We start from the raw sequence: 24,655 nt of genomic DNA, 5'->3' as shown, positions 1-24,655 counted from the left end.
GAGAGAGAGAGAGAGAGAGAGAGAGAGAGAGAGAGAGAGAGAGAGAGAGAGAGAGAGAGAGAGAGAGAGAGAGAGAGAGAGAGAGAGAGAGAGAGAGAGAGAGAGAGAGAGAGAGAGAGAGAGAGAGAGAGAGAGAGAGAGAGAGAGAGAGAGAGAGAGAGAGAGAGAGAGAGAGAGAGAGAGCGTAGGGGCGCAAATTGTGAGCAAGTCGTCGAGAACGTTGCAAAAGACATGAACAGTTTTGAAAAAACAAAAAGAGCAGAGAACGTACCGAATCGCCGCGAAGTTCATCCTTGAGCAAGGAGATGGCGTCGTTGTACTCGGCGAACAGCTGGTCGAACATTTCCAGTCGCGGATCCGCAGAGCCGGTGGTGCTGGTGGTCGCAGAGTCCGTGCTGATGGTATGGGCAGCACGAAGCTGATCCAGCTCAAAGTTGGTCTGCTGGACGCGCGTGAGAATGGTGCGCAACTTTTCATTCTTGACGGGGGCGGTGCGTCCGCGCCAAACAATCTCGTTTTGGGACTGCGAGTTGGTGTCCCGGTTGAGACTCAAGACTGCATCGAACTTGGCGGTCAAGGACTGCCGTGCGGCGGCCTCTGTCTGCTTCATGCGTGAGGCAATAATGTCGTTGATGTTGGCATCCGGGTTGGAGCCCTTGAGGTTGAAGGCGCAAAAGCGGATGCTTGGCAGCAGTTCGTCAACCTTGCTGGAGTACAGTGCTCGCTGTTCGGCGGGGCAAACAAGGCCGAGTTTGGAATAGATGGCGCTGAAGCATCAAAAAAAAATTGAGCGTTGTGTGGACTGCAAAAGTGCGCATTTGTCTTCAAAGGAAGGGAAGCGTTTACCTGGCACTGGTCAAGGCCTTGATAGCTTTGCTCCACGCACGGCGCTCAAACCAAAGGACACCATGAATCCACTCCTTGTAAGCCTGAATAGTTTTTTTTTTGGGGGGGGGGCGCGAAGAGTCACAATGAGCAAGAAATAAGTCACCGATCGAAAACCCTCTCGCCACGAAAGACAAGCCATGACTGCCAAAAACAAAACAATCCTACCTGGGCCTCGAGAGTAGTGCGAGGATCAACCAGCTTGTCCGACGAGCAAAAGTTCGCCAAAGCCAAAGCGTGCTTGTACGCCTTCTTGAGGCGGCGTTGCATGTGGAAGCGCTTGCGGGCATCTGATTCCATCTGTGACTTGAGGAGCATAGCGTACGCCCATGAACGCTCGGCCTTGATCAGTGGAATGAACAGGAAGCTGAAAAATTTGGGGGAAAAGTAGCAGGTGGGTGAGCACAAGCGAAGATGGGTCATGGCTTGAGTCGTGTGTCACGGGTGTGTGTCAGAGAATGATGAAGGCCGGAAGAGAATGAAAGCGCGCCACATCGGCCCACAGCAATGTTGATTCCCTCATTCACAGAAATGAGTAAGAGTACACTCCGAGAAGCACATTGGCCTGACCACGGGCGGCCCTGTTCCGTCAGAATAATGCAACTCGTTGTCGATCGATAGTGATGTGTCGCTGCGCCCAGTACCAAAGGGGCTCAGAGTGTCCAGCGCGAATGCCATAAATCCGGTTTGCGTTGTCTTTAACGGCCCCCCGCTCCACGACGCAGACGCCCCTGCCCACAATCGAACTCGGGCGATATAGCAGCTCCCTGCCTCTACCGAGAGAGGCCATCTGCTCGTCGGTGGTGGTCATCAGCGTGATGCAGACACGAGCACGGATCCGGCTCCTTCCCCCTCCCCCTCTCCCTCTCCCCCGAGTCAAATCCGACCATAGAATCATCCCAAATGATGAACGCTGCATGTTCGCGTGTGTCTCCGGTTTCCATCAGCAGTCCACCCAAACCCAAAGCCAAACGCGAGATCTCTGCCCTCTGATAACTGCTCACCGTTCGTCCGTAATGTGCTCGAGCTTGAGCTCCTTCTTCTGGTAGCGGTTGTTGCGTCCGTACATGAACTTGAGCGAGCGACGCAGGCGATACAGCCGCGCATTGCAAAACCCACTGCAAGCACACAAGCACACAAGCACAGGAGGTTAGCGAACATCATAGGCAATGCATTGGAGTGCAGCTTCTGAAGGGGCAACAACCCCAAACCACCCGCCAACCCCTGCCAAAAACCAAAAACCCCCCGCTTCAAGGTAGTTGGAGGTGAGTTGGAGGTGAGTTGGAGGTGAGTTGGGGGGGGGGGGTTTGGGACTGAACTGGTAGCGGCGGAAGTCGGCGTGGCGGAGACCGTGCTGCTGCTGGACTTCGTGGATGACTGGCAGGACGAACAGCGAGAAGACCGGGCGCGCAGTGGCAGTGGCAGTGGCAGTGGCAGTGTTGCTGGGGGACTCGGTCGTGGCGGTCGATGGTGCGAGTGGCTCCGTCGCAGCGGAAGAGGAAGAGTCTTCAGCCATGAGGAAAATGAAAAAAATGGAAAAAAAAAAAAAAAAAGACTGAACGCCGGTGGTATGGAGGAAAGAATGGCTAAAACCCAAGGAAAGCCGGATACTGCGACTCACTCGCGCACAATGTTAGTTCCTACCCCCCCCCCCCAAAAAAAAAAAAAAAAAAAAAAAAAAAAAAAAAAAAAAAAAGCATGTAACACGACTCGTTCAGTGCTCCATCCAGTCAGATCATATTGTCACAAATTATTCGGAGCTTGTTCGACCAGTCAAACAGAGTAAGTCGTGGCGAGAAGTGACGAGATTTCTGTGGGAGTAGCGTGGTGGCCGCTGACGGCCACTCGATTCACCGACCCCACTTGCCAAACCCGAAAACAATCTCAAGCGTATGGAGTGATCACAGTTGGTCTCTGTGAAACTCTACTGAAGCGCGATTGGCCATGAAAACGAGGAAGGTGGAAGGTCGCCACACGCCAGCCACGCGCACTGCTCCGTTTTGTTTTGTTTTGTTTGGTTGCTTTTTCAACCAACCGCCAACTCGCTGTTTCAGCTCTCGTTTGTCTTTCGAGTCTCGTTCGCTGTCCGTCCCACATCACAAAATCACACCATCAGTAGTGCTTGAGGTTGCTCTGATTTGAACCAAAATAAAGAGCCAAGAGTGAGCCGCGAGTGAGAAGCGGGAAGTGAGAGTGATTGGAAATGGAAAAGATGCGAAATCAGTCTGTTTTTGTTTTTGTTCTGACGGCTTATTGCAATGGTATTTCTATGCTGCTCTCCCCCCCCCCCCTCTCTTTCATCCCTGCCTCTCTCTCTCTCTTCCCTCCTTCTGCCCACACTATTTCAAAGACAACCCCCTTCCACCTCATACTCTTCTCCAGCAAGTCCCACCCCTTTGACCCTTTTCCTCTGCGTGCTTTTCAAAAAGCGGTGCCAAACGTGAGAAACTAAAAACAAACCGCAATCCCGTGCCCCGCTCTTCTGCCGCTATGCGCCGCACTGCCGCACTGCCCCGGCTTCACATCCGCAGCACAGACTCAAGAGCGCAAAAAAAAACCCTGCTACTCATAAGCTAAACCCAATCGGAAGCTAGCAGAAGGGAGATGTTGTGACGATAAGGGTTGAGCGATGAGTCGCGACTCTATTCAACTTGTGTCGGCAGACAAACAACAATCATCACTCGCCTCCATCCAACGCTGTCCCAATCCCCCAAAAAACTCGCAACTCCCAGTAGAAGTACGACGACTAGTACCGCTCAAATGGAATTATGTCGCAGCTCCGGTTGCTCGTCGTGGGACTCGAGGGCGGGAGAAAGCGGGGCAAAGTCGTACAATGGCGTTTGTTTTGATCCGATGCCGCAGTCAAGACGCGCACCAACTCACGCACTCACTCACTCACTCACTCACGAGAACATCGTCCAGATGATGATCTTTGTTGCTGTTTATGATTTTATCTGGCGCTTTTTTTTTTTTTTTTTTTTTTTGTTGTTGTTGTGGTTGTTTCCTTGTCTGATTTGCCCACACTCGGCACTTTGCCTGCCTGCCTGCCTGCCGCGTGAATCACCTTTTGAAAACTCAATTGAAACTCAATATTTTTTTATTTTTTTTTTATTTTTTTTTTGTTTATGATTTTGCAGAGATTCTTTGATGGAGTGCTTGCGACAGCGCTCCTTCTCGCGATTCTCAGCCCTAGCAATACTTCCGCGCTCGATGCATGCGACGGCGGATGCAGCTGCATGTCCACTCCTGTTACATATATCACTAGTTGTTATGGTTTGACGGTGCAGCCAACACTCACGACGACCGTCATGAGCGCGTAAGTGAAAATTTCGGATTGTTCGATTGTCAACTTTGGATGTCATCCTCATCTCACATCACCCCCGCCCCATGTCACCACAACGATACAATGGCAACAATCACAATGTCAGCTACCTGAACGCTGCGACTTTTACCAGTCTGTCGGCAAACGCATTCGCAGGATGCAACGCTCTCACAACCTTGTGAGTCAATTGCAGTGTTTGTCTCATGCTCGGAAACTCATCGTTCAATGTATAAACAGATCCCTGCCAACTCTCAGCTCGATCGCCGCTGGAGCATTGGCGGGAACTGGGGCCATCTCAACTTTGTAACTACGCAGAATTTGCGCGTGTCGTCTTCGGTGATGCAGTACCACGCAAGCAGGAACTAATCTGGAGCTGCATCCCTGTTGGTAGATCGATGTCTCTCCAAAACACAGTTACACTAACCGCAGACATGTTCACTGGTGCCAGCAGTACTGGGATCAAATCACTGTGCGTACCCTCGACCATCAAGTAGACTCTGTCTGGTGTTCTCACATTTTGATTGGTGTGATTTTTTTGTGTGTGTGGGGGGGAGAGAATAGACTAATCAGCTACCCCAGCGTGAAGGCGCTGTCAGCAAACATGTTTGCCGGCTTTGGCGGCAGCCTTTTGACATTGTTCGTCGAGCGTTGCTGTTGCACATTCTACCAAAACCAAACATTCCTCGTAGCTGACTTTGATCGGCTGCAATAATAGGTCATTGATAACCGTTTCGAGCGTCGGTGCATCGTCCTTTGCTGGGTTGAACTTGCTTACACAATTGTACGTTGTCGAATTTTGTGAGACCTACAAGTAGAGTGAGGCTTCGAGTCTCTCCGCTCATCTTGTCGTTGTCGTTTGTGTTGTTTCACGCTCAGCACTCTGACCGGGACGTACACTTCGCTTACGGCCTCCGCTCTGAACGATATCTCTGGATTAAACGCGCTGTAACCATCCATACTCGAGCTGCCTTTTGCAATCATATTGAGAGACCACCACTAACTACCTAGCTGGATGTCGCATCGCAGGGCGATCCCTGGTGGATACTCGAGTATCTCAGCACTCGACCTCACTTCGCTTCCAAACTTGACGTACTTGTAAGTCACAGCATAACTATTGTGCTGGATCAATGGGAGTGTGTTTTTCATGCTCTCATCTCACCAAGCAATGAACTTGCAGGCAAATCGGAAGTCCGGTGCTGACTACGATTGCATCAAACGCTTTCGCTTCGTTTGGCTTGACTAAACTGACATCGTTGTAAGCTCATCCGCCGCGGCTCTGGCTTCAAAAAGCAAGGTCGAGTCTAGCTGACAGCGATGTTTTGTTTTTCTCACCATTTGTTGGCAGGAGTTTTGCAACTGCAGCGGCGTTCACATCGTTGCCTGACAATGCGTTTGTTGGCCTGACAAACTTGAAATCGCTGTACGTTCCGTTTTCCTCTTTTGCTTGAGAGTGCCGTTCCACGTACCGCTTGTGACTCACCCTAGTTTACCGCGATAGATCACTGCCGGCTGCAGTTCGCCTGCAGATGTCTGCCGGGACTTTTAATGGCCTCTCGCAACTGACATACCTGTAGGTGAACTTGTTACGACTGGTACCTGCTGCATTCATGTTTGCCATTGGCTGGTTTGCTCGAACGACTGGTACCCGCTGCATTCATGTTTGCCATTGGCTGGTTTGCTCATTTTTGCTCGATATTGCGTTTGTCAATAGCTACGCCCACAATTGGCTCGGCACCAGCATTCCTGCGGGAGTATTGTCCCCTTTGACATCGCTCAAGACATTGTGCGTTCAAATGCTTACAAACGGTTGATGAGTATTCCTGTCGAATCTGTTTGCTTTGCTCATACTTTTTCGTTTTGGTTTGGCAATGGTGCTTTGAACTGAGCAGCAGCTTAATGTCGTGCATCAACCTGGTGCAAGTCCCTGCCAACCTGTTCTCTGGTCTGAATGCTTTCACGTCGATGTAAGCAATATGGACTGGAATCGAGCGTTGACTACGCAAGCAACTGGTGTACTAATTTGAACTTGCTCGTGCGCGCCAAACCAGTTCGATGACCGGTGCCAAATTGACAGAAATCCCACCGCAGTTCTTCCCACCTACACTCAAAGCGCTGTACGGTGAATGACGTGTCAATGTCGCTGCTTTGGTAGTCTGGATCGTGGAGCTAACCTTCTTGAGCATCAGGATCTTTTATTCAATGGCGGCCACGACGCTTCCTCCCGGTCTTTTCCTCGGGATAACTTTGACATCCTACTCTCTGACGCCTAACAACTATACCTTTGGTGGCAACACACGAGCGCCCCCGAGCACTTACGGCACCGCAGCCTCTCCAATCCGTAAGTTGACTCGTACTTTGCGTCAAACTCGTAAGAGCGGTGTTATCTAACCGAAAACGAGTCCAGCTTGTGATGCAGCCTGTGCAACGTGCTGGGGTCCCGGTCCTGCTGGATGTTGTGCAAATTACTGCCTGTACTGCTCGAACTCTACGTGCACTCAGTGCTATGACGGCTACGCTCTTTCGGACCAAACATGCATCTCAACCTCGGAATCGACCATCTCTGCTGCGTCAGTTCAATCGGCCGTCTCCGCTGCTTTTGTTTCTGCGTTTTCTGTCTCTTCGGCTTCGGTTGTTTCCGCTGCTTCCGCGGCGTCTGAGGAGTCTGTCGCTTCGGCTTCTTCTGCTTCTGCTGCTTCTGCTGCTTCTGTGGGGTCCATGGAGTCTGTCGCCTCGGTCGCGTCTGCGGCCTCTGCCCTTTCCGCCTCGTCCGCTGACTTTGTTGCTTCTGCTGCTTCTGTGGCCTCTGTGGCTTCGGGCGTTTCAGCAAACTCTGTTATTGTTGCTGCTTCTGTCGCTTCTGTCGTCTCTGCAGGCTCGGCCGTTTCCGCTGCTTCTGCTGCTTCCGTGGCCTCCGTGGCTTCGATGCTTGCCGAGTCTGTCGACGCTACCTCGTCCACTGCACCAGGGAGCGTTCCTTCTGCGAGTGCTTCCCTCCCCTCTGCCCCGGCTACGACCACGCTACGCGCCTCGATCAAGGCGTCAGCGGACGACAAGGATAGCTCCTCCATTCTGATCATTGTCTGCGCGGTCGCTGGCACCATGCTATTGATTCTGGTCGTGGTTGCCTTGGTCCGTCGCAAGAGACGCATGAACGCATCCCGCGCCAAGCCCGCCAAGCCCACCGGTGCCCCGAAGCAAGGTCCCATTGAAGCTCAAGACTCGTATGCGACCGTCGAAGAGCGAAATCCGGGCTTTGGCACTCTGGACCCGCACTATGACGATGTTGGATCGCCCGAGTATGCAGCAGTCGCAACTGGCGAAAGTCATTACGAAGACCTTGCCACTCTTGCAACGCGTTCTCAAGCGCCCGTCACGGCCACCTCGCCGACCAGCTATGCGATGGTCGTGACCAGCGGCAACACAGTGTACGGCACTCCCGAAACCAATGCTACCACCTATGTTCCGGTAGATGGGGGTGCGCTTGCTCCGTCTGCTCCATATGCCTCGCCCTCTCTGCACTCTCCGTTGTATGAGGACGTCGGGTCATCTTTGAATAGCAGCGAGTACGCTGTCACAACTTCAGCGTCAACAGCTCCCGCAGCAGTCAGCCCATCCACCGCCGACGCGTATGCAAACTTGGCGCTGGCATCCTCCAGCACGAGCCCTGTGGTGCATGATAACGGCCAGGCTGTGAACTATGCTGCTGTTGTTGGCGTGGTCCCACCCACCGACGAGTAGCTTTTGCTCTCCTTTACTTTTGTTGCTTTGTTTTGTTTGCTTGGTTGATTTGGTTTGCTTGCTTGGTTTCTCTGCTGCCACCAGCACTGGTACCCTCCTCCAATGACTCCGATGGGTTTGATGTGAATTGGTGCCGGAGAACCAAGGCGTGAATGAAAATAATACAGGTGTTGTTTTTGTTGCTTTGGTTTGTTTGCTTGGTTGATTTGGTTTATTATCTTGGGTTTTTCTTCTGCCACCAGCACTGTTACCCTCCTCCAACGACTCCGATGGGTTTGATGTGAATTGGATTTGGTTCTATGCGACTCTATTGGATTTGACCACTCTTTCTTCTGAGTTTTTTTTTTTTTTTTCTTTTTTCATTTCATGAGCTCGGGCTATAACGACAATATCAGCATGAGCAACACAAAGATGGATTCTTGGTACTACGGATTTTGCCTCACTAATTTGCTTTCGGCTTTTGTTGATCCGCGAGTGATTCATTTTCGTATCCTCGTTACTGATACCTTCACTAAAATTCGCCCGTCAACTACCTTTTCCTTGCCTTTTCCTTTTTTTTTTCTTCTTTTTTTTTTGAGTTTTCCGCCTTCCTTCCTTCCTCTCGTCCCCCTCCGCCGAAACCCCTCTCCTCGCGCCCTCCGAGCTGTCTCAACCACAGACATTCAACCTCAACAAGAGCCAAAAACCCGAGTTTGAACAAAAGCAAAAGCAAAACGAAAACGAGAACAAAAACAAAACAAAAAAAAAAAAAGTCAATGGAAAAGTCAATGAAAAAAAAGTCAATGGAAAAGTCAATGGAAAAATAAAATAAAATAAAATAAAATAATAAAAGCGCCTGACTTTGACACACGCGAAGACGGACTTCCGAGGCTGCGACAAAGCGAAAGAGTGATGAAGCGAGGTGATGATGATGATGATGATGATGAAGAGAGAGAGAGAGCGAGGCTGTCGAGAGTGGATGAAGGCGAAGAAGAAGAAGAACAAGCAGAAGAGAGCGAGGCAATGGTCATAGGGAAGCTGAAGTCGAAGGGGAAAGCGGGGGGGGGGGATCAGGCACAGACCACACAGACACAGACACAGAAATGCAAGAGTCGTGATCGGAGGCGTTTCGGAGGAGGGGGAGCGGGGAAAGCGGAGGAGGAAGAACGAACTGCTGCAGTATCAATCTCAATAGAAACGCTCAAGTCACACGCTCACCATCACCATCAACAAACCAACAACAAACATAAGATGGCACGGGTCGAAAAGCAACGTCGAGGGCTTGCTTTGTTTGGATGGGTGAAGGCAGGAGGTGGAACGACGTAAAGGCAAATGCATTGGAAACGAACGAACGAAAACGAACAAATCTTTGGTTCTCAGACAAGAAAGAAAGTAGTTGAAAGGACGAGAAGGTGGGGTGTGGGACAACGCTGCTCGCATTCAACTGGAGTTGGTCAATCTAACGTCCACTCACTTTCATCCTCGTTCGTTGCTCACTTTTGATGCTTGAATCCAGGTTGCTGGACCATGACAACGTCACCCATGCTGCCGACGAGATCATGGCAGACATCAACGAGCGCAACAAGGTTGTTCGCCAAGGCACCAACGCAGCCACCGTACGTAACTTTATGTCGCGGAGGCGCGCTTCATTAACGCAATGCCAATGTGAATGTTGTATGCACTCTTTTGCGGCATGTGCCCTCACCAACATCCATCACACTCCCCCACAGTTGAACAGCGGCATCCGCCGCAAGCTCGGACAGCTCACGACCTCGATCGCGTCGCTCGAGCAAGCTCTGGACAGGGCTGGTCGCCAATACACCATGTATGCATTCTTGTTTGTTGTGTAGTGTTTGTTTCTCTTGGTAGATGGTTGCTCTGGTTGCTCTGTTCACTGCTGAAGGGGACACAGACGCACTTTCCTCAATTCTCCTTTTTGTTTCCATTTTGTTCCTTCTGACAGCACTGACAAGGAGCTTTCGCGGCGGCAAGGACTGACCAGCGCGCTCCGCAGCCGCCGAGATCAGCTGAACTCGATGTTTAACAAGAATATGGAACCTGGTCAAGCAGAGGCCAGCAGGTGGGTGCTTGCCGCATGTCTGTTGCTCTTTGTTTCTAGGTTTGTTGTACTCAGCCCATTTTCTTCCTCTTTTCGCCCCCCCCCCACGCGCTTTCTGGCTGATGTGACAGAGACACTCTGCTGTATGGTGCGCCAGGCAGGGCATTTGGTCAAGGTGCGGCTCCAGTTGAGCGCGAAGACACGCAAGGCCTGGACAACGCCACTCTGCTGTCGCGTCAGCAGCAAATCATGCAAGGTACGATTCGTCGTGCTGTGTGCGTGCCGCAACAGTGCCACAAGTGTACCTGTTTGATGCGACTGGCTGCTGATACTCAACGAGTTTGGGTTTTATGTTTTGTTTTGTTTGGTTTTTTGTTGGGTTTTTTCCTTCCACTCGCAGACCAAGACCGAGGCCTGGATGCGCTTCAAGCGGCCATTGCACGCCAAAAGCACATTGGTGTTGCCATCGGCGATGAAGTCGACTCGCAGAATCGTACGCTCTCGCGCGGTTTTTCTGGAAATGAGTCGTATTGTCTCTTTGTTGCTCACAACACTCTTTCCTTGTCCCAGAACTCCTGGACGATCTTGAGGACGGCATGGATCACACCCACGGCAAGCTTCGGCAAGAAACACTGCACGTCATGACAATTACGGAGAAGGCCAAGACTGGAGGTGAGTGCTCACGTCAAGTTGCAAAACCCATCCTTGCGCTTGTACTGACTCGCTCCTTGTTGTTTCTTCCTAATGCTAGGCATGCTTTGCATTATTTGCTTGCTCATCATTGCCATTATCGTCGTGGCTGCCGTGCCCAATTAAATTGGCAAAGCGCCTTTGACTTTGTCTTGGAATTGTTTTGATTTTTTTTTTTCCGTTGTTTCTCCTTGTTTTTGTGTGTCTGTGTCTGTGTGTGGTGTGGTCGGCCCGCTTTCATGCTGTCGATATTCGTGGCATACTGGTGCTGCTGCTGTCTAGATTTTGTCTGCTCAATGTACACGTTCCGTCCAAACAATGTTCAGCAACAAAGAAACCACAAAACAGCGGTGAAACTCGAACTTGAAAATGAAAAAGAGATAACAACAGGCATGCTTATATTCAAACAAAGGAAGAGACCAAAAAAACACATAAAGCAAATGGCAACCCAACACACTGCATCATCATCAAGCAGGACGAAATTCACCAACTTGGCTCCTCAACCAAATTGGCAACACCCTCCTCAACAACAACAAGCGCCGAGCTTTTGTTGGTCTTTTGTTTTTTCAGTCTTTTGCTTCCTCCGTCTTCACGCACAAACATCAAACAAATGACAACGGCGTGAAAGGGATAGCGGCACACGACACCAAACCACTCACACAGACACACACAAAAAAAGGCACAAAAATCAATGACACACAAAACAGAGAGACGGTATTCACAGCCGCGTGTTTAAGCGTCAGTGGCATCGTCAGCGGGCTCGTCGCGGGCAGCGCGGCGGCTGGAAACGGCAGAGGCGCCGCCACCACGGACCTTGGCGCGGAGCGAGGTGACCTCACGCTGGGCAGCCTCGAGCTCGGCAGTCTGCTCGTCGAACTCGGCCTTGAGCTTGCGCTTGGCAGCCTGGTTGCGCTGGTTCTCCTCCTCGGCCTCGTCGATGGCACGCTTCTGGGTCTTGAGCTTGGAGGTGGCCTTGTCGAGCTCAGCCTTGTTGCTCTCGGCAAGACGTCGCTCCTCGTCAATCTGGGCGACGGCGTCCTTGGCCTTGCGGTCGAGCTTCTTGTTGACACGCTGGAGCTCCTGCTTCTGGCGGTTCTCCTCCTCAACCTGGGCCTCGAGGTCCTTGACGCGCTGCTCGAGCTGAGCAATCTGGGTCTTGCTCTTGCCGCGAGTGGCAGCCTCGAGCTCGTCGAGACGGGTCTTGAGGTCCTTGGACTGGCGGTCGAGGGCGGCGCGAGCCTCCTCGGCCTTGCGGTGGTTGCTCTGCTCAGAGGCAAACTCGAGCTGGAGGGCGTCGAGGTTGATCTGGAGCTTGCGGGCCTTGTCGGTGGCAGCCTCGGCGTTGGTGGTCTCGTCTTCGAGCTCAGCCTGGAGACGCTGGATCTCGTTCTCGAGACGGCGCTTGGCCTCGGCGAGCGACGAGCGAGAGTTGGCACCACCCGAAACCTCGTCGTGGAGCTCATCGCGCTCAGTCTCGGCAGCCTTGCGGGCGCGCTCGGACTGGTCGAGGTCGGCCTGGAGACGGCTGACTTCGGCGGCAAGAGCAGCAGCCTTGCGCTCAGCGTCGCGCTGGGCGTTGGCAATCTCCTCGCGAGTCTGACGGGACTCGTCAATCTCGCGCTGCATGTCCTTGACCTGCTGCTGAGCCTTCTTGGCCTGGCGGACAGCCTCCTCCTTGTTCTTGTTGGCCTCGTCGACGTGACCCTCAGAGTCCTTGAGGTCGAGCTCGAGCTTCTTCTTTTGCTGGAGAATGTTCGACTTGGAGCGGCGCTCCTCCTCGAGCTCCTCCTCGAGCTCGCGAAGCTGCTTGAGGGTGGCCTTGCGGGCATCCTCAGTCTGCTCGTCCTTGGCGTTGAGCTCACGGTCGAGCTGAGCCTTCATGGCCTGGAGGTTGACCTCAAGGCGGAGCTTGGCATCCTCAGTGGCCTGGAGCTCGTCCTCAAGCTCCTCGAGCTGAGTCTTCTGCTCCTCGACGACCTGCTCGAGAGCGCGCTTGCTCTTCTCGAGCTCGTGCACGTTGCGGCCAGCGCCGTCCTTGGAGGCGACGAGGTCTTGCAGCTCGGCAGACAGGGTCTTCTTGGCACGCTCGAGCTCGGAAATCTTCTCGCGAGCAGCCTCGAGCTCCTTCTGGGAGGTGAGAATCTTGGTCTGCGAATCGCGGGCGTCACGCTGGGCGTCGTCGCGCTCGCGGGCAATCTCCTCGCCGCGGGCCTTCTCCTCGGCAAACTGCTGGTCAAACTTCTTTTGCTTCTTCTCGAGGTTGGAGCGAGTGTTGCGCTCGGCATCAAGCGAGACCTGGACGTCAGCAAGCTCGGCCTGGAGACGGTTCTTGGTCTTGTCCGAGTTGGCCAGAGCGTGCTCGAGCTCCTCAATGCGAGTGCGGAGCTCGTCAGCGTCCTTGCCAAGCTTCTTGCGGGTGGCCTCAAACTCCTCAGCCTGGTTGCCAGCATCGTCGGCCTTGCGCTTGTAGTCGGCAGACTGGGCAGTGAGAGAAGCAATCTGCTTCTCGAGGGCGGCCTTGGCCTCCTCCTCCTCCTCGAGCTGCTCCTTGAGGCCGGCAATGTCGGTCTCGGCCTGCTTCAGCTTGGAAGCAAGAGCAAGCTTGGCACGGGTCTCAGCCTCAATGTTGCCCTTGCTCTCGCCGAGCGAAGACTCGGCAGTCTTCTTGGCCTTCTCGAGAGCAGAGAAGCGCGACTCGAGGTCCTCGAGGTTCTTGCTGGTCGAGTCGAGCTCGGCAGTGAGCTTCTGGTTCTGGGACTGGAGCTCGGCAATGATGCGCTGGTCCTCGTTGAGGCGGCCAGTGGCCTCGGCAAGCTGGGCCTCGAGAGCCTTCTTCTTCTTCTCGAGCTCGGCGTAGGCCTTCTTGAGGGCATCAAGCTCAGACTGGAGCGAGTCGCGGTCGCGAGTAGCGTCAGAGACGTTCTTCTCGAGGGCGGCCTTGCTCTTCTTGAGCGAGTCAATCTCGGCGTTGGACTCCTCGGCAAGCGAAGTGTGCTTCTTGCGGAGGTCGGTGAGGGCAGCCTCGTGCGAGGCAGTCTCATCGTCGAGCTTCTTCTTGAGCGAGGCGAGCTCGGCCTCGCGCTTGGCGCGAAGCTCGGCCTGCATCTTGTTCGAGTCGCCAGACTCGTCGAGCTGGGCACGCAGGCTGTCGTAGTCGGCAGCGAGGTCCTTGGCACGCTTCTCAGCCTTGCTGCGGGCAGCGCGCTCAGACTCGAGCTCCTCGTTGACCTCCTCGAGCTGGGCCTGGAGATCGCGCTTGGCCTTCTCGACGTTCGAGCGCTGGACCTTCTCCTCCTCAAGGGCAGAGTTGATGGCCTCGAGCTCGGCCTGCTTCTTGCCGAGGGTGGAGGCGAGGTCACCCTTCTCGCCGCCAGCAGCGTTGAGCTGCTCCTTGAGGTCGCGGACGTCCGACTCGAGCTTGCGCTTTTGCTTTTCGAGTTCCTGACGCTCCTTCTCCTCCTTCTGGAGACGCTCCTCGAGCTCGGTGATGGTGGCGTCGAGCTTGGCCTTCTGCTTGATCAGGTGCTTGTTGGTGTCCTCCTGGTCCTGGAGGGAAGCAGAGGTGGTGGTGAGCTTCTCGTTGAGCGAGTTGCGCTCCTTGGTGAGCTTCTCGACGTTGTCCTTCTCGACGGTGAGCTCGTCCTCAATCTTCTTGAGCTGGGCCTCGCGGGCAGCCTTCTCCTGCTCGAGCTTCTGCTTGATGGTCTCGAGGTCGTTGACCTTCTCCTCCATCTCGTTGATCTGGGCCTCGAGCTTGCGCTTCTCAGTGCTGAGCTTGGCCTTGATCTCCTCCTCCTCGTCGAGGCGGGCCTCAAGCTCGCCGACAATGCCCTCGAGCTCGGCGCGCTTGGCAGCGAGACGGTTCTTCATCTCCTCAGCCTCGGCAGCGGCCTCGGACTCGAGCTGGAGCTGCGTGGCGAGGGCGTTCTTCTCCTCGAGCAGCTTGGCGTGGAGCTTCTCCATCTCGATGCGAGCAGCCTCCTCCTTCTCGGCCTTCTCCTGGAGCTTCTTGACCTCCTGCTCCTTCTGGCGCATCTCGTCCTCTTGGCGAGCAACGTTGAGCAGAGGCTTGACCTTGGTGTACAGCTTCCACCACGCCCAGTTGCGGAGGACGAGGTACTTGCGCGTGTTGCGCTGGATGATGCGGATGGCAGTCTCGTTGCTCATCATCTTCTTGAGGTCGCGGCGAGCCATGAAACCACGGCAGAAGGCCTGGAAGCCCTTGATGACGGCCGTGAGCTTCTCGTCGCGCTGCTCTTCGAGCTGGGCAAGGACACCGGCGCGGAAGAAGATCTTGGAGTGACCAATGCGGAAAGAGTTGGCCTCGAGCTCAAGCGCCTCAACCATCTTTTGGCAAATCTTCTTGTTGTCCATGACACCCTTGGGGACGGCAGAAGGGGTGAGGATTTCGTAGCGCTGCTTGAACTCTTGGAAGAGGACGCGCGACGGGAAACCTTGACGGACGATACGGATGCCTTCGAGGACACCGTTGCAGCGAAGCTGCTCGAGGACGAGCTGGTTGTTGATCTTGCCGGCCTTCTTCTCGTGGTTGGGGATGATGCAACGGACGAAATGGGGCTGGGTGTTGCGGAGGGTGGTCATCAAATGCTCGAGCTGCTCCTTGTGGATCTGGGCGACAGTGCGGAACATGCCCTTGCGAGCACGGGTGGTGGCGCCAAAGGCAGACTCGCTGGCCTGGGCAGGGGCGACGTAGCCGTCCGACCAGAGCTCGGCGACGAGGGGCTCGGTGGACTTGGCGAGAAGCTCGGTGACGTTGTCGTTGAGGGGATCCATGTTCTTGACAAGCCACTGCTCAGCCATGTAGCCGACCTCGCCGGCGTAGTGGACGACAATAAAGTCGGCGTTGGACTTGACCGGCGGGGGCTTCTTGTACTTGGGGTGCTTCTTGTCGTGGTTCGAGTCGAGCTTCTCGACGAACGACTTGTCGGTGGCCTTGGGGAAGAGGCACTCCTCGTCGAGGATGGAGAGGATGCCGAGGGGCTTCTCGAGCAGGTCAATGCAGGGCTGCAGATCAAGACCAAAGTCAATGAACGTCCAGTCAATGCCTTCCTTCTGGTACTCCTCCTGTTCGAGGATGAACATGTGGTGGTTGAAGAGCTGCTGGAGCTTCTCGTTCGTGTAGTTGATGCAGAGCTGCTCGAACGAGTTGACCTTGAAGATTTCAAAACCAGCGATATCGAGAATGCCAATGAACGAGGACGACTGGCGCTTGGTGTCGAGGGCCTTGTTGATGCGGGCAACAACGTGCTTGAAGAGACGCTCGTAGAGGGCCTTGGAGATGGCCTCGACGGCAAACTCGACCTGCTCCTTGTTCTGGGCCTTGGTGACAATGTCGCGACCGGCCTTGACACGGGGCTTGAGGAGGCTGCGAGTGAACTCGCCGAGCGGAATGCCGAGCATGGTGCAGGCCTTCTGGGCATACGTGTCGTCGTTGAGGATGGCCTGGTCGGAGCGCTTCTCCTGCTGGAAGACCATGTTGCCCAGCTGGAGGATACCAGAGACAATCTTGAACATGGCGGTCTGCTCAGCCTCGGAAATCTCAAACACGTTCATGGCGTAGGTGGTGTTCTTGAACTCGGCCACGTCGTCCATGCCCTCGACCGTCTTCTCGCCGTTGAGGAAGCGGTACTTGGTCACGTCCTCGAGGAGGAGGTCGCGGGCCTGGTCCTTGGAGGCGCCGCGGAGGAGCTGGAAGAAGATGTGGAAATCACGCTCCGTCTCGGACTGGCGGATGGAACGCGACTTTTCGAGCAGGTACGTCTCAATGTTGCCGCCCGAAATGTGGCCAGTCTTGTCAAACTCAATGCGGATGAACTTGCCGAAGCGCGAAGAGTTGTCGTTCTTGATCGTCTTGGCGTTGCCGAACGCCTCGAGGATGGGGTTGGCCTGGAGGAGCTGAGCCTCGAGCTGGCCCTGGGACTTGGACGAGCCCGACGCAATCGAGGCGAGGTACTGGATGACCTTCTTGGTGTTCTCCGTCTTGCCGGCACCAGACTCGCCCGTGCAGAGAATGGACTGGTTCTCGCGCTCCTGGAGCATGTCGCGGTAGGCAGAGTCCGTCAGGGCGTAGACGTGCGGGGGCAGCTCCTGGCGCCTGCGGCCCTTGTACATCTGGACGACCTTGTCCGAGTAGATCGGGAGCTTCTTGTAGGGGTTGATGACGACGCAGAAGAGGCCCGAGTAGGTCTGTCGTTTGGGGTTGAAGGAGAGAGAAAGAAGAGTTAGTTTTGCAAAGAAAAAAGGCGAGGCAGACAGATGGATTGTGATTTTGTGTTTTTTGAGGGGGTTTTTTGCCAATCGTCGACGAATGCATTCTCGCTTCATCACCTCTGTCTTCTTCGTCCTTGTCTTCTTGTTGCTCAGCTTTGAAAGCAAACAAGCAACAAAAGCAACGAAATTTCCAACCAACAGAAATTCAACCAAAAAGCAAGAATTTTTTTTTTTTTTTTGCTTTTCCCTTTTTTGAGGAATTGTTGTTCAGCAACGCTCGAAAAGGAAGGCGATCGAATAAAGCAATAAAAAATAAAAAATAAAAAAAAGAATCCAACAAATGCAAAAAAAAACCACAAACCAAAGGAAGCGCGTCGACGCAGCAGCGCAAGAGCGACAGGATTTGCACCATCCATCCATGCTTGCATTTCGACAAGCGTGTGTGGGTGTGGGTGCGCGTCTCGGCAGCGCGAGAAACGAATCAAACAGTGGCAAAAAACGAAAAAAAGCGAATAGGCATTTTTTTTTCTTTGTTGATTTTCGCTTGATTAGATCTCTTTTCGCGCTGCTTGTTTTTGCGCCTTCCGCTTTCCAGCAGTGCCCCGCTGCGGATGTGACAACGTGATCGCTCACATCGCTGCATCCGCATCCGGCGACAGAAAAGCACAGAAAAGCAAGCAGCGAAAGAAAAAAAGGCAAAAAGTCGAAATCGAAAAGAATTGAAATTTAACAAAAAAAATTGCGATCTGTGGATGCCTTTTTTTTCTTTTTCTTTTTTCCAATGCATTTCCAGCGAAACATTTTTTCTTTTTCTTTTTTCTTTTTTCTTTTTTTCAAATTCTTTGCCTTTTTTTTTGTTTTTTTTTTTTTTCCCTCTTCGTTCCTTTTCCTTTGCCCCCCCCCCCATCCCAGCGGGATCGCCATCGGTCTTTCAAACTTACGTAGATCATGTTGCTAAAGTAGCGGGCCTTAAGGTTCTGGAGGACGGACGCCTCGTTGAGGTGGGAGAGCGAAGCCATGTCCTCAGTCTTGTCGAACTTGGGCGGATTGGCCTTGTGGACGTCGTCACGCTTGACGGTCAGGGTCTTGCCGCCAGCAACCTCGACGGTCGCATCCTTGTCGGTCTCGGACTTGAGCGAGGCCGCGACGAAACCCTCGTTGTCGTCGGGGATCCAGACCCACTTCTTGGCAGCCCACTCGGCCTGGACGGCGGCGTCGGCAACGTCGTTCTTCTTGCCCACCGAAAGGTAGGCCATCGCGTCTTCTTCCTTGTGAGACATGGTAGCGGTCAACGATTAAAATTGAAACAAAAAAAAAAAAAAAAAAAAGTCTTCAAGGTGAGGAAATCTTGAGGAGTGAGCTTTTTTTTGTTTTTGGTTTTGTGCTGAATCAGGTAATTTTGGTTTGGATCTTGGATCTGTGGAGTTTGGGTCGTTCTTTGATGATTTGTGATTTGGGCGAGGAGTCATGCTCGAGAATTGTAATTTCGTTTTGAAAAGCGCGACTCGTTTCAACTGTGGTCGAAATTTGAATCAAATTTCAAATGCTGCTTCATGGAGTGTATCGTTCCAATGAGCCGTCCGCCTCCGGATCCTCACGAGGTGGATCAGTAGAGATATTTGCTAAGGAAAGGCGATTGACGGATGCCGAATGTGCAATCACAACAACCCAAAAAGCATCCAAATTCGCGCGATTTTCCGAAATTTTGGCTAACAACCACCGGCTACCCTTGCTGGCTGAACGGACTCGACTCTGGTTGACGAATTTTTTGTGTGCTTGTGTTTTTCTTTGCAATGGTTGTGTTGAAGGGGCGATTTTCGGCAATAAAAGACGTCAATCGTGGCCAAAGTGTGCTTCCAAGCGTAATTGTCGAAAGAGCATCTGGTCTTTCATTTTTTTCGCGCCGGTGGCAAGCGAGCTCTTATTGCAATGTTTGTCGATTCAAACACGTTCACAATATAAAGGAGAGCAGTATTTGATCATCAGAATTCGAAAACCGCCACTCTAATGGCCTCGTTTCAACCACCCCATCCTCTCCACAAATATTTTTCAGCCCTTTGGTCAACGTGCGACGCTTCCCGAGCTATCCAGAATGAAGAAAATGATATTTGCTACTCGTCCATTGAACAAGGCGCGGTCGCTGGACTGTCCTTCATGTCGCAATTCGCTGCGTTCGTCGACACTTTGGAAAGCACCATCAAAACCCCCAAAACCCCAAAATCAAAATTTTCAGTTTTCATTTTTTTTTTTTTTTGTTTCCAATCATGTCAATTCGAGGCAAACCGATGCCGTGGTCCGGTGCCCAGCGCGTGTCTGGCGCATCGCCCTTCCCGCTGTCGAGCTTTGCGTGCTCCAGCCGCAACGACAGCGAGATCTGGCTGACCGGCGGCGTTGTAGGCCCGTCGCCGCTCTCGTCCAGCGCGCCCGCTCCCCAGCTCAGCGCCGACACATTCGTCCTCACCACCGGTGCGCCCTCGCTCACTCGCTCACCCACTCGCTCACCCACTCGCTCACTCACTCACCTTTCCCCTCCGCTTCATCGCGTTCGTCTCGATTTCAGCTGTCGTTTGCTCACTTTTGTTCGTAACTCAGCCAAAAAGTCGCAAAAATCACAAAAATCACACAAAAATTTGCCACAGTTTTGAACCAAAAAAAAAAAAAAAAAAAAACCAGAAAAAAAAAACAATTGCCAAAAAGACAGTTAGTTAGCAGCGTCCGTATGGATTGACCGCGGTTGAAGCGGAATTTCGTACATACCATTCGCTCACTAATCGCACCACGCCTTCCTGGAAAGGAAACTGTCTGTGTTGTTCGTTTCTTGAGAATTTTTTGTTTTTTTCGTTCTGGAGCTCGTTCTTCGCTGGTTGGACGTGAGAGTGTGTCTCAATGTAAACATCGTGATGGGTTTGCATGGGGTGGCCGGGCGGCGGTCTGGAAACGAAGGTCGGCTGGGAAGCGAGCTCCACAGTCAGTCAGTCAGTCACGAGCGGATTCACAACCTCTGACTTCCGCTTCCGAGGGGTGATGCGATCCGAACGAAAAGCTCAAGGAAGGAAGGAAGGAAGGAAGGAAGGAAGGAAGGATTTGTGATGAGAATAGCGCAAGCAGAGAGGCGTCACCACTTGAGCGAAATTGCTGCGAGGCGAATCTCAAGTCTGAGACACTCAGTCGACCCGAGAAACAATTCTGAGACAAATCGAGATTGTCGCGATACCGAAACCCGCTCGTTGCTTGCAATGCTCACCCGTCTCACCCCCTTTGTTCGATTTTTGCACACTTTTGATTTGCAGCTGGGTTGTCAAGCTGGGTCAAGCTCACAGTGACTGGCGTCCCTCCTCCACCACGCGTGGCGCACGCGTCTGCATACTCTGCCGATAAGGTGCACACACACAAAAAAACCAATTGCAAAACCAATAGCGAGCAAAACTCACTGATCCTGTTTTGTCCGGTTCTGGGTGCTTGGTTGTTTGTTCTGGCTCGGCTGGCTCTGACAGTTGTTCAACTGGGGTGGCAAGGTCGCGGCTGGCATTGTCGACACGGACGTGTACATTCTCAACACTGTCTCGAAGGCGTGGTCGCGTCCGCGGACCACCGGGACCCCGCCCAAGCCACGCATCCACCACACCCTGTCCATCATTGACGACCGTCTTGTGGTGGTCGGCGGCCAGTCCGATACTCCCGGCACTGCTGCAATTGGCGACCTGTTCATTCTTGACACTCGTATGGCCATCTGTGAAAGAGCGCGTTGTACTTTTTTGATGCGTGAATTGTGCACTTTGCTCACACCTCTGCGTTTGTTTTTTTAAACCCCTCTCACTCGCATCTAGGCTCTCTGGCATGGACTGAAGTTCCAGTCAAGGGCGGCATCTCGGCCTCTCAGCTCGCACGCACCCGACACAGCGCAGAAGTGGTGGATGGCAAATTGTACGTGTTTGGCGGCGCTTCGGCGTCCGGCGCGCTCTTGCAAGATTTGCTCGCGTTCGACTTTGCGAGTCAGACCTGGTCGGCCGTCTCTCAGCGCGGAAGCCCTCCTCCAGCGCGCGCGGGGCACTCCTCGGCTGCCGTTGGCAAAGTCTTGTACTTTTTCGGTGGCCAGAACAATGCAGGCGATGCTTTCGACGATCTCTGGGCGTTCGATCTCGCAGGTACGTGGCATCTCGCTCGTTTGCTCCTTCTTGGCATGACCGAATCAACACTCACTTGCACTCCTCCTCTGTTTTTGGCACCCTCTGTTTTTTTTTTTTTTTTTTTTGGTTGCCAGCTAATGAGTGGATGCAGTTCCCGAACGAACCGAGCCTCATGGGTCCCAATCCATCCGCTAGCTCTTTTGGTGGCATGTGCTCCCTCAAGGGCAAGCTCTACGTTGTCGGTGGAGTTGCTTCGACTGGCGCCCCTCTGCTGGACTTGAATATTTTCGACACTGGTAAGCTCTTTGTTTCTGCGTGCTTCGTCTCGAGTCTTATTGCTCAGTTATCTAACACCTCTCCCCTGGACAACGCTCTGCAACGCGATAGGCAAAGTGAAAGCCGGCACAGAGCGTAAAACTTCCAGTGGCGCACCGGCTGCTGCTCCGGCTGCTGCTGCTCCAGCTGCACGAAACGAGGCCGCGTTGGCTGCGGCGCAAGCAACCATTGCCAAGGCGTTTGGAGGGGCTGCTGCTGCGGCTGCCGCAACCGCACCTTCTGCGAGCGTTTCACCGGCGCCTGCTCCCGCCCAAACTCCTGGAAAGCTCATCTCTGGTGGCAGCGCTAGCACACCCCCTGTTCCTGTTGCTGCCACCCCGCCGAAAGCCGTTGCTGCATCGTCGCCAGCCGTCGCCACATCGTCACCCGTTGCCTCCACGCCTCTTCAGCAAGCCGAGAATGTTCAGCGCCAACAGGCCGAACGCATTCGCGAACTGATGACTCAACTCGCCTCCGCAAAAGCAGAGCTTGAAACGGCACGACGGGCTCCTGCGCCGGCTTCTGCTTCTGCTGCTGCTGCTGCCTCATCGAACGCTGAAACTACCCGGCTGGCCGCCGAAAACTCCCAGCTGGTCCGCGACTTGGAGGCCACTCGGAAGGCGGCCAACTCCAACTCGGCCATCCAGTCGCAGCAGGCCGAGCAAATCCGCGAGCTGAACGCGAACATTGCCTCGCTCAAGAGCGAACTCGAAGCCGCAAAGCGTGTGAGTGCCGTTTCGCTGCCCGCCGCAAAGACCGCCGCCCCGTCCGGCTCGTCGTCGAATTCGGCCAACACAATCGAGCTCGTCAAGCTCAAGACTGAGAATGCCGCGCTCACGGCCGAGCTGATTGCTGTGAAGGAAAACCTGCTGCTCGACAAGACCTTGTACGAAGGCTCGCTCAAGACCATTGTCGACCAAGACGAACGCATCGGCACGCTCGAGCTGGAACTGGACGCGCTCCGCGCTCAACAGGGTGCTGCAGTTGCGGCTCCAGTTGCAGCTCCCGCTGGCCCATCTCCCGCACTTACCGCCGAGCTGCAGCAGGTTAAACTCACACTCCAAGCTGCCCAAACTGCCAAGACTGCCGCGGAGACGCAACTCAAGCAAGCGCAGGCCGAGCTCCAAACCAGCAAAGCAGCTGCCGAGCAAGCCAACAAGAACGCCGAGACTGCCAAGCAACAGCTGGCGCAAACGCAGACCGAGCTTGCCACAGCCAAGGGGCAGCTCGCGTCGAGCCAGTCTTCGGCAACAACAGCCGCCTCTGCCGCGCAGCAACTCGAGCAAGCTCGCAAGGAGAAAGCCGCCGTTGATGCAGAGCTGGCCAAGCTCAAATCGACCGATGCACAGGTCGTTGCAGACCTCGCTCGTGTCACTGCCGAACTGACCACTGTGCGCGCCACCGCTGCGTCAACGGCCTCGCAACTCGAGGCCAGCAAGACCGCCGCCGCTAGTGCCGAAGCTGCGCGCCAGTCTCTCGCCGACCAGATCAAGTCAACCTCGTCCGATGTGGCCAACGACCTCGCAACCGCTCGCGCCGCGCTTGCGCAAGAAAAGACTGCTCGCGAAGCGGCAGACCACAAAGTGACGGATTTGATCAAGCAAATGGCCGACCAAAAGCTGCATTCCAATCGCGAGCTCGCGACTGCGACGCTTGCTTCCAAGACACTGAGCGACAAGGAAGTCGCCGATGCCAAGAAGGCGGCTGCTGATGCGACTGCCAACGCGTCTAGTTTGGATGGTAAGCGTGAATGTTTTGGAGTTTGATTTGAGTGCTGGTCCGATTGGACGTGTGCTTACTCCGGTTCATTTTTTTTTCGTTTCATTGGTTGGCTCTGATAGCACAACTGAAGACTGCACTCGCGCAAGTGGCTGCAGCGTCTGCCGAAAAGGCGGCACTTGAAAAACGCGCTGGGGACGCCGAGCGACTCCAGAAGGAGGCCGCAGCTTCTCACGAGCAGCAACTCAAGGCCGCGCAGACTCAAGCTGCCGTCGCAACTGCCTCGCAAGGTTCCGCCGAGCAGGCTGCTCTGGCAGACCTGCGCAAGCAGCTGTCCGAGTCTCAAACCAAACAAGCGGCTCTTGACGGTATGTGTTTGAGTTTTGAGGTTGCACTCTTTGCAAAACTGTTCAAACTGCCGAATCTTAATTGTTATTTTTTTCGGTGCCTTGTTCTGGCTCGCAGCCCAAGTCAAGCAGCTGACGACCGAGAAAGCCACTGCAGGACAAACACTCGCGACGGCTGACAAGAAGGCTGCCGATGCCGAGAAGAAGGCGGCCGATGCCGACAAGAAAGCCACGGAGGCCGAGAAGAAGGTGGCCGACCTCACAAAGCGTGTTGCAGACCAGGAGAAGGAGCTCGCCACGGCCAAGACCGCCGCAGCCAGTCGTCCAGTTGTTGCTGCAGCGCCGGCCGTACCCTCGTCCAACAAGGCCGACCTGGACAAGATTTCCCGCCTCGAGCAAGAAGTCAAGACCCTTCAAGCGCAGCTCAAGTCTGCATCCGCGGCTTCGTCGGTGGCCCCTGTTGCTGCCACCCCTGCTCCCGCTCCTGCACCAGCGCCTGCACCGGTGGCTGCACCCGCTCCTTCAGCCGGAGGCGGCCCACCCCCGCCGCCACCTCCGCCGGCTGCCCCGGCACCACCGCCCCCGCCGCCGATGGGCCAGATGCCTCCTCCCGCCAGTGCGAGTAAGATTTGTTTGCTTGTTTCTTGCTTGGCTTTGCCGTTGGCAGTGGTGGATTTGCCAGAGTCTCACACGTTGTGGTTTTTGTGCTCAGCTCCTGGTCGAAGTGCGCTGTTGGACCAAATTCAACAGGGCACCAAGCTGAAGAAGGCCCCCAAGATCGACCGTGCCCCGTCGCAGACGAGCCTGTCTTCGGCGGGCGGCGCGTCGGCCAGTTCCTCGCCTGCTCCAGGAAAAGGTATGTCGAGTCTCTGCTGTTGGGTTTTCGGTTTGCGCAACCTGCCGCTCCAGAGACATCACACTCTCACCCTTTGAATCCTGCCTCTTCATCTACAGGACCTGCTGGCGGCGTTGGCGGCGGCATGGGTGCCATGCTCGCGGAAATGGCCAACAAGAAGCTCAAGCCCAAAGCCTAAAGCGAGTCACGCCTTCGTATTCTGGTCTATCTTCTTTTTTTGATTGTTTTTGGTGTTTGTTTTGCTTGGTTGTCTGTTCGGTTGTCGTTCTTGCTCTGGTTCCCCTGTTTAAATGTTGTTTTCTCCATTACCAACATTGTTATGTTTCTCCCCCCTCCCCTCCTCCTCCTCCCATCCAGTGTTGTCGCTGCATTTTCGAGTGTATTGCA

At 54.1% G+C, this 24,655-nt stretch overlaps 4 protein-coding genes across 4 annotated transcripts; 3 read left to right on the top strand and 1 right to left on the bottom strand.

Moving 5' to 3' along the window:
* Positions 1-3,108: 3,108 nt before the first annotated feature.
* On the top strand, positions 3,109-8,126 carry CAOG_03941 (hypothetical protein). Its single transcript, XM_004363612.2, has 17 exons — positions 3,109-3,146; positions 4,023-4,201; positions 4,314-4,385; positions 4,445-4,510; positions 4,599-4,676; positions 4,769-4,843; positions 4,923-4,988; positions 5,084-5,152; positions 5,234-5,302; positions 5,385-5,462; positions 5,553-5,627; positions 5,706-5,777; positions 5,919-5,990; positions 6,097-6,171; positions 6,256-6,321; positions 6,394-6,545; positions 6,612-8,126. The coding sequence occupies exons 1-17, from the start codon at positions 3,144-3,146 to the stop codon at positions 7,943-7,945; spliced, it is 2,601 nt and encodes an 866-aa protein (XP_004363669.2). The 5' UTR covers positions 3,109-3,143; the 3' UTR covers positions 7,946-8,126.
* A 155-nt stretch (positions 8,127-8,281) lies between these two features.
* CAOG_03940 (hypothetical protein) lies at positions 8,282-10,992 on the top strand. Its single transcript, XM_004363611.2, has 8 exons — positions 8,282-8,367; positions 9,441-9,540; positions 9,655-9,749; positions 9,888-10,004; positions 10,115-10,239; positions 10,384-10,476; positions 10,554-10,655; positions 10,735-10,992. The coding sequence occupies exons 1-8, from the start codon at positions 8,312-8,314 to the stop codon at positions 10,797-10,799; spliced, it is 753 nt and encodes a 250-aa protein (XP_004363668.1). The 5' UTR covers positions 8,282-8,311; the 3' UTR covers positions 10,800-10,992.
* A 62-nt stretch (positions 10,993-11,054) lies between these two features.
* On the bottom strand, positions 11,055-18,253 carry CAOG_03939 (myosin-9). The gene is made up of 2 exons (XM_004363610.2): positions 17,846-18,253; positions 11,055-16,880 (listed from the first exon to the last, which is right to left on the bottom strand). Exons 1-2 carry the CDS (start codon positions 18,182-18,184, stop codon positions 11,406-11,408), a joined length of 5,814 nt encoding a protein of 1,937 aa, XP_004363667.1. The 5' UTR covers positions 18,185-18,253; the 3' UTR covers positions 11,055-11,405.
* Positions 18,254-19,157: 904 nt separating this feature from the next.
* CAOG_03938 (hypothetical protein) lies at positions 19,158-24,615 on the top strand. The gene is made up of 10 exons (XM_004363609.2): positions 19,158-19,370; positions 20,195-20,283; positions 20,399-20,624; positions 20,732-21,049; positions 21,166-21,327; positions 21,419-23,086; positions 23,188-23,433; positions 23,531-24,034; positions 24,125-24,268; positions 24,367-24,615. The coding sequence occupies exons 1-10, from the start codon at positions 19,169-19,171 to the stop codon at positions 24,444-24,446; spliced, it is 3,639 nt and encodes a 1,212-aa protein (XP_004363666.1). The 5' UTR covers positions 19,158-19,168; the 3' UTR covers positions 24,447-24,615.
* The last annotated feature ends 40 nt before the right edge of the window (positions 24,616-24,655 follow it).

The sequence above is a fragment of the Capsaspora owczarzaki genome (genome assembly GCF_000151315.2).
Source record: "Capsaspora owczarzaki ATCC 30864 unplaced genomic scaffold supercont2.5, whole genome shotgun sequence".
Lineage (NCBI taxonomy): Eukaryota > Filasterea > Ministeriida > Capsasporidae > Capsaspora > Capsaspora owczarzaki.
This window is presented reverse-complemented; position numbering and strand designations above follow the sequence as displayed.

Bases quoted from the DNA above. Each gene is read 5' to 3' on its own strand.
- CAOG_03938 (XM_004363609.2), top strand. From the start codon at position 19,169: ATGTCAATTCGAGGCAAACCGATGCCGTGGTCCGGTGCCCAGCGCGTG. The intron at 21,050-21,165 runs GTACGTGGCATC...TTTGGTTGCCAG, and splicing joins CTGGGCGTTCGATCTCGCAG to CTAATGAGTGGATGCAGTTC. The intron at 23,087-23,187 runs GTAAGCGTGAAT...TGGCTCTGATAG, and splicing joins CAACGCGTCTAGTTTGGATG to CACAACTGAAGACTGCACTC.
- CAOG_03939 (XM_004363610.2), bottom strand. From the start codon at position 18,184: ATGTCTCACAAGGAAGAAGACGCGATGGCCTACCTTTCGGTGGGCAAG. The intron at 16,881-17,845 runs GTAAGTTTGAAA...CCCAAACGACAG, and splicing joins ACTTTAGCAACATGATCTAC to ACCTACTCGGGCCTCTTCTG.
- CAOG_03940 (XM_004363611.2), top strand. From the start codon at position 8,312: ATGAGCTCGGGCTATAACGACAATATCAGCATGAGCAACACAAAGATG. The intron at 8,368-9,440 runs GTACTACGGATT...GCTTGAATCCAG, and splicing joins AACACAAAGATGGATTCTTG to GTTGCTGGACCATGACAACG. The intron at 9,750-9,887 runs GTATGCATTCTT...TCCTTCTGACAG, and splicing joins GCTGGTCGCCAATACACCAT to CACTGACAAGGAGCTTTCGC.
- CAOG_03941 (XM_004363612.2), top strand. The intron at 4,511-4,598 runs GTAACTACGCAG...CCCTGTTGGTAG, and splicing joins ACTGGGGCCATCTCAACTTT to ATCGATGTCTCTCCAAAACA. The intron at 6,172-6,255 runs GTAAGCAATATG...GCGCCAAACCAG, and splicing joins CTGAATGCTTTCACGTCGAT to TTCGATGACCGGTGCCAAAT.